Source organism: Nestor notabilis, unplaced genomic scaffold (genome assembly GCF_000696875.1).
Source record: "Nestor notabilis isolate BGI_N333 unplaced genomic scaffold, ASM69687v1 scaffold5465, whole genome shotgun sequence".
Classification (NCBI taxonomy): domain Eukaryota; kingdom Metazoa; phylum Chordata; class Aves; order Psittaciformes; family Psittacidae; genus Nestor; species Nestor notabilis.
This window is the reverse complement of record NW_009927757.1, coordinates 13,906-24,162: the sequence shown is the minus strand read 5'-3', so window position 1 is coordinate 24,162 and position 10,257 is coordinate 13,906. Positions and strand designations below refer to the sequence as shown.

The following is a 10,257-nucleotide window of genomic DNA, read 5'->3' as shown; positions in this document are numbered from 1 at the left end:
AGCCATGTCTAAATGACCCTTCTTGCTTCCATCTTTCAGCAGTATCTGTTCATCTTTTTGACCTGTTTTCACTTAGGGCAGCTGAATGGACTCATTCTCTCTGCTGCCAGATTGCTAAGTTGGTGAGGCAGCACCTCAGTGACATGACCAGAGCTTCCCCGCGGAAATGAGCTGTCTCGCTGTGAGAGTCTTTGCAAAAAGAACAGGCTCAGGTCTCCACAAAGACTGTCCTCAAAGGCTAACCTTTCTCCTCTGGAAAGAAAAGTACTTTTTACCATATCCTCAAAGTTGTATTTCAAGGCCATACATCCTACTACTGCCAATATTTAATAGTAAGACTCGATGACAGGAGTAAGTTAGGTTTCATCTCCTGTTCATTTCTGAGTATCCAAGGTAGCATCCTCCTAGACTGCTACTCCAGTGCGAACATCTGCTCTGAGTGCTGCTAAGAGGAGGGGTTTAGGTTTGCATTTTATTGTCTATTTGGAATGTTGCGGAACCATAAGCTTCCAGATTTTTAATTAGATGAATAGTCTCCTCTGCTGCTGCTGCTTGAGTCAGCTGGGTTCTGATAGCAAATTTGAAGCAGAGTGGTGGACACTAATGGTTTAACTTGTACGCAGTGATTAATCAGTTTGTACTAATTCAAATAATTTTATTTGTTAAGTACTAGTTCCTATGCTGGGTGATACCTGATCGTAAATGTCAGGACTCAGCATTGGCACTGATAGGAAATATTTTAAAATCATTTAATATAACTTAATGTTGCTGCTTAATCTTTTTTGGAACCGAAAAAGTCTTGCTGATGTCTTCAGGTGGGCTACTGCTTTCAGGTTACTGGGTGCCATTTATAAATCATAAAGCCTGAACAACTGGGCATTGCTCCTTCCTAATTAACTCGTGTCAACCTTCTGCTGTTGTAAAAAATGTGTAGTTATTTTCTTTTTTACATTAAATCATTGATGCTTTTGGTTTTCAGATGTGTTCTAAAGGAATTGCAATCATTGGGAAAAGCCCTTTATGGAGCAAAGTTAATTGCCCAAAGTTTTCAAGTTCGAAACTGTTCTCACCACAAGGATCCTGTGAGTGGTTCAGCCTGTTTACTTTCCATGATTGAAGAAGGCAACCCTCATCACTTCTTTATTGCTACACAGGTAAATGCACATGGAGGATGTAACTTCATTTTGTTTCAGATCATCTTTTGATATCTAAGGATAAGGAAACTTACAGAAACCGCTGTTATGAGACTTTTAAATAGCTTGTGTGAATTAATCTTGTAAAGCCTTACTGGCCTTTAAATGTGTTTGTTAACTATGAAGTAAGGAATCTTTTGTCTACTTGAACAACTAGATTTTTTTACCCTAGAAGGATATTGCTTAGTTTAGCAGGTGTAGAAAGCATGCTGACTACCTATTGACATGTGAGCAAACAACAGATGACTGTTAATTTGCATTATTGCTTGTGTGTGCATTTCCTGCCCATAACTGTTTTGCACAGTAGTCTGAAAAGTGAAATAAAGTGTTAAATGACCATATAACTTTGATTTTAAGAAACTTTGGAAGTTTTAAATCAGAATAAAGGTAGAACTTATGTACAAGTAAGAAAGGCAGATCTTTTTCTTAGGTCTGTTACTAACACTGTATGTCTAAATTATATACAATATATATGTAATGGTTTACAGTAGAATACTGTATACTTCTGTAAGATACAAGGAGTCTAAAATTACCTGTTTTATGAGAAATTATGTTACTTCTTGTGAAGTGGTGGAACGCATACGAATGACTTCTTCCTCAAAAAAAGCACGTATGCTTACACATGCATGAAAAAAGGAAATGTTAATAAATTTCCATCAGAAGGACAGCTTATCAGAAGGAGAGAAATTGAAATTTAAATTGCTCTGAAACGCACTGCCATGTATATCTGCTAGATTAAGTTTCTTATCTTTTTCATAATGTCATTTATCTTCATAGTTTTGTATTAAAAGTAAGCATGTTTGAATTGCAAATATCGTTTAATCCCAAAATATTGACTTAAGTATTTAATTTTACAGGACCAGGATTTAGCAAACAAAGTGAAAAAGAAGGCTGGCGTTCCCCTCCTCTTTATTATTCAGAACACCATGGTGCTAGACAAACCTTCTCCTAAATCTTTGGCAGTTGTTCAAAAGTTGCAGACAAATCAGCTTGTTCCAGAGCACCAAAAACAAAGTATTGTGCAGCTTAAAGAGCAAGAAGGACTAGCGAAGCAAGGAGGTGAAAAGAGAAGAAAACGTAAAAGGGCAGGCGGCCCCAATCCCCTCAGCTGTCTGAAGAAGAAAAAGAAGAAAACACAGGAGGGTCAGGAGCCTTCTGCTGAGAAGAAGAAAAGAAGAAAAAGAAAGCGAAATAGAGTTAAAGCAGAAGCTGTGCAGTCGGTGCAGAAGAATGAAGAAGAGTAACCCCAGCTTTGTAAACAATGCAGGACTTGAACCTTGCTTGAACTTTGCAAAAAGAAAGGTTAACATGCACTCATGTGAAATCAAATTGTTAATATTAAAACTTATTTTTATGAGGTGGTACAGCTCATTACTGCATCTCAACGTTTGCGGGTTATGTCCCAGTAATTTATTCTGTTGTTTAGTAATTGGATTTCTGACAACATATTTAGGAACCGTCATGTTTCATTGTTCTCTTCAGCATCTTGATTCCTGTCAAAGAGTTCACGTGATCAATGAGAATTTTGTAGAATTGTTTGTGTTTCATGTGGATTTTGGTGGGATACTAGACTTCATTCTAAATCAACATTGCTATTCTTACTAAAACTAGTTTTGATACTTGTTCTGGTACAGAATGTGTAATTGACCTAAAAGAGCAGAGTATCTTATTTATTTCTGTTGTTTGCATACAAAGTTAACACTTTTGCCTAGTGACCAGATGCTCTCAAGAAGTCCCTTCCAGCCTAAGTTACTCTGTAAACTCCATGTGAATTGGTATGTCTGTTGGTTTTGTGAACTTTTTTATTAAGAAGATCCCAGAGGGCACGTGACTGGGTTGGTACTTCTGACATTATAGCATCTGTAGTGTATCTAGTTTATCTTTAGTTTGCACACAAGCAAGGCAAAACAAGGAATTCATCCCACCACTCCCCGTGGTCAGACAGGTGTTTAGCCATCTCCGGGAAAGCAGGGCTCCATGGTGTGTAACAGTTACTTGGCAAGACACTATCACTCCGAACATGCTCCCCTTCGTTTTTTCTTCCCCCAGCTGTGTATGCTGAGCATGGTGCTATACGTTATAGTATATCCTTGGGTCAGTTCGGGTCAGTTGTCCTGGCTGTGTCGCCCCCCAGCTTTTTGTGCACCCCCAGTCTACTCACTGGTGGGGTGAGGAGCAGAAAAGGCCTTGACTCTGTGTAAGCACTGCTCAGCAGTGACTAAAACATCTGTATTATTGCACTTTTCAGCACAAATCCAAAACACAGCTCCATACCAGATACTGTGAAGAAAATTAACTCTATCCCAGACAAGCACATTCTTCACTCCTTAATCCATGCCATTTATATCATGCTCAGGTCCCACACTATCCAACACATCCTCGTTAAACACTACCACCATCTTTCCCATCCTTTGATGTAAAACACATATGATGCCCTTAGTTGATGGGCCACCTCTGTATAATATCTGTAAAATATCCACAACGTGTCTTCTGAATTCAGTTAGTCAATGGCTTTGGGCTTCATCTGTTATGATGATCCCTTAGGACAAGAGAGGTGGTTTGTTGTGTGGAGTTACTGGGCACCAAAGCCAGCTGGGGTTGGGTTGCTGGTGCAGTTGCATGGCTTCCTGTAGGGCTTCTCCATTGCTTCAGGTGGTTCCTGCTGTAATAGTTCCCATAACATGTAACTCAAATCACAGGTTACGATGTTTAAAAGGTGCTTGCAGCATGGTACACTGCTGCTGCGGCCCCACGTCAAAGCCGTTCCTTGCAATACAGCCGTTAGGAGTGGACTGTGCCTTCATTGTTGCATGTGAAAGACCACATGCACCTTGGGAACTGACAACGAGATGGGGAAGCAGCAAGAAAGGGTGCTCTACTCAAGATGAAACCTTGAATTAAAAGTCATTCTCATCATGGTATTGTTCCTACATTGATTGCTCATAGTGAGTCCTGAGGAGAACTTTAACAAATCCTAGAAATTCTGCAACATGTTTGATCAATGTGTATCACCTTTTTCAAGCTATCATATTCCCTTATCTTTCACTTATTTGGGCACAATCCCATGTTAATGTAGTTTTGCTTCCCATTCCCTGTACTTCCTCCCCCTTACCAAACCCACCCACAGAAAGCACTGCTGTGTGCGCTGGAGCAGACAGCAGAGATGGTTCATCATCAAAATCTCAGTCAAAAGTATATTAAACCCCAGTAACTTTACTAAAAACATTGTTTTTAAAACATGAGGAGAAAACACACCCTAATTATTTACAATGGTCCCTTTCTGTGCCATTGAAATAAAAAGCTTAAATACACCTTTTTTGAAGACTGTAGACAGACAAAAACTAATTACTGCAAAAAAAGAATATTTTAACAGTCCTCTAATGACTCTTACCTTAAGGAATTTGAAACAATATTTATCTGTGTTTCCTTAGTATTTTGTTAACACAAACTGAGTCATAGTTTTGCCATTGGGAAGAACTGGAATGAAAAGGGAGTGAGCTCTTAAGAGAAAAGCTGTGGAATTTGTCTGCAGCATAGCTGCAGCTCTCCTCCAGAGAGGTAAATAACTCGCCTTTCAGTTTTGGAAGATTGCTCCTGCCCAGGCAACAAGCAGTGGGATCAGACCTTGAAATTTGGGAAGAAGAAAAGCCCCACCCTGGTTTCCAAGTAAAACAAGTCCACCAAAGCTGACGGGCTGGATGTGTGTCATTAAAACAGTGATGCTAAGAGCATCCTGTGTGCTGGCCCTGTCCAGGCTGGGCTCATATGGTGCTCACCAGCCTGGCAGCCTGCAAACAGCCCGTGCCAATGGTCTCTGGCTGTGCTGCCTCTGCCAGCCAGGAGCTGATAGAGGTTTAGCCAGCCTAGGCTGGAAACCGTGTTGGAGTCCCTCTAATAATCCAGCAACATGAGTGGCTGGGAGTGTCCCTGTACTCTACCTGTACCTGTACAGGTACTTCCACTGCCATAGAAGTACCTGTAGAGCTAACTTTGCTGTTGTAGGTGTTCAGCTCCATGTTCTGCCCAAAGTCTCTGTGGCCAGTCCCGCTCCCTTATTTAGCAACAAATGGCCTGGACATCTGTCCACATCTGTCTTATAGACAGGATTCCCAATGTGACTTTTCTAATGAAGTTTAGGATACTTTTGTTGTAGCACGTCGGAGGGATTGGTTTTGGATTTGAAAATATAGAAGGCCAGAGGTACATTAAAAAGAGCTTGAGTGAAAACTTCTTTGGGGCTATCGATTTTCTCCTTTCTCAGACGGGATAAATATATGCCCCAAATCCTAGGCAGTACCTCACTACATCTTTTTTTTTTCTTTTTCTTCAAAAAGAGGGAAATAACCAGTGTTGTATAGTACCATGTGTGTCGTGCAGAGTAATAGGAGAAAATAATAATGCTTCAGCCGCAGTCTGCAGGGCATTAATGCTGAATTTAGGACAGCATCTCATCCACCAACAGAAGATATTTACCTAGACTGCCTGCCAATTAGATTGGCTGGATTTATACATTGGTATGAGCCGGTATTGTACAATAAATCACTCCCTGAGCATCTGTTAACGACACTAAATAGATGAGTTAATTAGAAGCTTCTGGAACCTGGGGTGTTTATGAATCATTAAAGTAAATATGAATATGGTATGACTTGAGGAATAAATACATTCTGGTGGTGAAAGGAAAGTAAGATGTCCAGAGCAGTCCTGTGCATTTGTTTTCAGCTATGCTGATAACAGTGTGAATGACTTTTCCATCAGCTTTAGAGTGTTCCTGGAGTTTCTTGAACATGTTCTGTCAGATTCAAGATGAAGAACATCAGAACAATACCATTATTTATACTCATTGCATCTTTCATATAGAAGTTTCTCAAGCAACTACTGTATATTTCATACCTCTGTGTGGGCATAATATCTCACACAGGGAGCAGCCGGAGATACGGGGAATGAACAAATAAGAGCCCCAGCAGGTGTTATCATTTACAATTTCAGGCAGAAAGATTGCAGTGTACTGAGAGGGAATGACAGAAAGCAAAAGTTTCCATACCCAGAGAGAGTCAGCAGTGAGAGAGAGACTGCACCTGGTGATTTAGGAATGGCCTAAATAATGCCTGGAGAGGGGCTTGTGATGCTTTTCTGGTGATTATTACGTCTGTGTGCTCCGAGCCACAGATCTGTCTCGGAAAGCTCATCTGTCTGCCCACAGAGGCAGTCATTTTGCAGAAGTTGCTGTGGTTGTTACAGAAGAGACAGGCTGGGCTCTCTTGGAGGGGCTTTACTTTCTGATTTCTTCTCCTGCGGTTGGGAGGGGGAGCGTGCAGCTGTGCTCTGTGTATGGATACAGGCAAACAACGAAGCTGTTAACAAAGGCCCAATTAAAAACAAAGCAGAGCTGAGAGCTGGGAGGAAGAGACGAGACAGTAGATTAGTCACGGGGATTTAAGAGAAACCAAGGAAGAGACAAAAATATATATGAGGGCTTCTGGGTGTTAACTGGAGGAAAGAATTGGTCAGTATTGAAAGGTGAGCAAGAAATGGCTCAGTGGCCAAGGAGAGTAGGAAACAGAATAATAAACCACAAACAAATTTAAAAAACCAGTCTTCCTAATTCCCGTAAGAAAACTTCGTTGCCATTTCTGACTCAGTTTCTGCCCTTTCAAAACAGGGAGCTGGACTGACTAACCCGCTCACAGATCCCGCGCTGATAGCCTGAGCGGTCCTGCAGAATGAAGGGCTCATGGTGCCAAACGCTTTGTCTGTATGGCTTTTCAATATGACACACTCTGCAGCACTGGCAGGTTTGCAGCCAAATCCTTCTCCTGTAGAGCTGGCCTGACACTACACGTGGCTCACTGCCCGTCACGCAGATATTACGTCCAGGAGCAACCTTACCAATGCCATTATCGATCGGGTGAATCCATGTAGTTAATTGCCCTGAGGTACTTTCAGCAATAGCCTGGGATACACTGAGGCTCTTCTGGCTATGAGATCATGACCCAAAGCATGGTATGAGTGTTTTTTAAGTCTAATCTCCTCCCAGGAACTCAGTAGGGGACTTCAGAAGTCTCTTTTTGCAGCCTCTGGGGCCAAAGATGCTACTGATCGACTCTTCAGGGCGGTGACTTTTTCAGACTGTCTTGGAGAAACACTGAGGACATATTTCACTGTGAACTGGCAACCGTTTCAGCAGGCAGATTTCAGCACACATGAAGAGAGCGGTTTTCCGGAATTCCTGGCTCCCTCTTTTCACCCCTGACCTCTCTTTCAGCTCCCAAACATACAAGCACGGCTGTTCTAGGATGGTCCAAAAGTCTGTCTCACCGAGCATAATGCCTCCAATAACAGCCGAAAGCTGTTGCTCAGGAGTAGGATGAAAATAGACAAAGCATTTTTTTGGTACTTCCCCAGATGACTCTCCAAATTTCTGACAATTTGTTAGGGAGTTCCTGACCCAGAAAAAAATTTGTGTTTTTAACAGTGAATTTCTGTTTAACTAATTTATTCGACCTTTCCTTGAGACAGTGTAAACTTTAACTGTCTCATTTCTGTGGTGAGGAGTTCCACAGCTTGAAGACGTTTATGAAAAATACTGTCACTGTTTCGGATGTGCTACCTACCATCTAGCCCTTGTAATGGATGAAACACTAAGCAAACATTCCTTAGTCACCTTTCCCATGCCACTCGTGACCGCGTAGACCTCTGTGATATTTCCCTTCATCCATCTCTTTTCCAAGTTGAAGTGTCTTTTGCATTGCAAACAGCAGCACCTACAGGAAAGTAGATTGCAACTTATTCAGGCCCACTTGAGAAGACCAGACTGTCTCTGCTTTCTGCTGGATGTTCTTCGAGGAAGAGTGTGGACAAGAAGAGTCTTGTGAGAAAAGGTGCAGAACAGGAACTCATTCAGCTCTTGGTTTGCCACCAGCTCCCTGGGTGCCTCAGCTGAATGCCGTTAACCTTGGATGTGTCTTGGTCTCTCGCATGTGGAATGATGGTGTAAATACTTCCCTGAGCTCCCAAGCTCTGCAGAGGCTGGGGTCACTAACACGCACAAGTCAACTGGCTACTGTGCTGACACTATTGTAAGAGCTCAGTCTTCACCTAATACCCAATAAATCCTAAATAAAACTCAGTCATGCATTAGACTTATGGTTCTATCCCTGTACCTCAAAATTAATATGTAAATGATAATTTGAATAGAACAGAATCATAGAACAGCCCAGATTGGAAGCAACCTTCAAAGATCAACTGGTCCAGCCTTTCACAGGAAAGGGATCCCAGATGAGATTAGCACTCTGTTCAATCACATCTTGAAAACCTCCAGTGATGGGGACTCCACCGCATCCCTGGGGAGGTTGTTCCAGTCAGTGATTGTTCTCACTGTAAAAAATTTCTTTCTTATGTTGATATGAAACCTCTACCAGTGCATCTTGTTCCAGATGCCCCATGTCTTCTCCATGTGGCTCCTTGTGAAGAGACTCTGTCCTCTTTGTAGCCACACAACTGGAGTGGTATGATGGCATGCCTCTGAGCCTTCTCTTCTCCAGGGAGAAAAGACCTAATTCCTTCAGTCTCCCCTCACAGGGCAGGTGGTCCAGCTCTTTGATCATCTTCATGGCCCTGCTATGGACTTATCCCCAGTGTGTCCACATCTTTCTTAAATTGTGGAGGCCAGAACTCCAGTTGTGGGCTGACAAGCACTGAGCAGACTGGGATGATCACATCTTTACCACCACTAGTGATGCCCCTGCAGATGTTGCCCAGGATCCGACCTGCCTTCATTTCTGCAGCGGTGCATGGCTGGCTTATGGTCAGCTGGTGCTCCTTTGTAGGAGGACTTGTTCCATGACTTTCCCAGGGACTGAAGTAAGGCTAATGGTTCTGGAGTTTCCTGGGTCCTCTTTTGGGCCTTTCTTGTAGATGGGTATAGAGTTGCCCTCTTCCAGCCATCAGGGACATCTCCTGATTTCCACAACTTTTCAGATACTATAGACAGTGGCCTTGCACTGGGAAGTAACTAGTTTCCCTGTCCTGTTTAGCAATAGTCCTATGTCTTCCCTGTGCTTCAGCTTACTGCTCACGTATCTGAAGAACCATTTCTTCTCCATCTTGAATATTTGGCCAATTTCAGTTCTAGCTGAGCCTTAGCCTTCCTGCCTGCCTGCCTCTCTGCATGCCCTAGCAAGGTTCTTGTAGTCCTTAATGGTGATATGGCCACTTTTCCATAGCTGGGCTCTTCCTCCAGGTCCTGTGACTATATTTCTATCCCATTCTAGACCATCTCAGTATCCACAATGAGTTTTTAGAATGAGAGTTGCTAGGGTTTTCTTTGGTGGTTTTTTAATTAACTTGGATATTGAAAAATCCATCAGGTTTCTGCATCATCATTACAATGCTTAGGGAATAGCAGTATTTCCTTTTGCACTGTGTAGAAAAGTCAGTTTTACCGTTGCCCTAAACAACAACAATACCATTGGTGTCAAGCTTGAGTCAGAGGGAAGTTTGCACAAAAAATCATAGAAGCATAGAATATGTATGGTTGGAAAGGACCTTAAGATCATCTAGTTCCAACCCCCCCACCCTGGGCAAGGGACACCTCACACTAAACCATGTCGCCCAAGGCTCTGTCCAACCTGGCCTTGAACACTGCCAGGGATGGAGCATTTACCACTTCTTTGAGCAACCTATTCCAGTGCCTCACCACCCTCACTGTGAAGAACTTCTTCCTTAGATCTAATCTAAACTTCCCCTGTTTAAGTTTAAACCCACTACCCCTTGTCCTACCACTAGAGTCCCTAATGAAGAGTCCCTCCCCAGCATCCTTGTAGGCCCCCTTCAGATATTGGAAGGCTGCTATGAGGTCTCCACGCAGCTTCTCTTCTCGAGGCTGAACAGCCCCAACTTTCTCAGCCTGTCTTCATACGGGAGGTGCTCCAGCCCCTGTATCATCCTCGTGGCCCTCCAAGATCAGTGGTATCAGAAGCCAGGCAGGTGTGCCAAGCTTCTGAGCTGAAGACAGTAACATTAAAATGGGGATATGGCATTCATACAAATCACTGCTCTCTGCCAA

General features: G+C 42.7%; 1 protein-coding gene across 1 annotated transcript; it reads left to right on the top strand.

Moving 5' to 3' along the window:
- Positions 1–979: 979 nt before the first annotated feature.
- UTP23 (UTP23, small subunit (SSU) processome component, homolog (yeast)) lies at positions 980–2,545 on the top strand (the record flags this gene model as incomplete). The annotated part of the gene is made up of 2 exons (XM_010014186.1): positions 980–1,154; positions 2,051–2,545. Coding segments are annotated over 2 exons (562 nt in total), but the record flags the coding sequence as incomplete, so codon positions are not given.
- Positions 2,546–10,257: the final 7,712 nt, after the last annotated feature.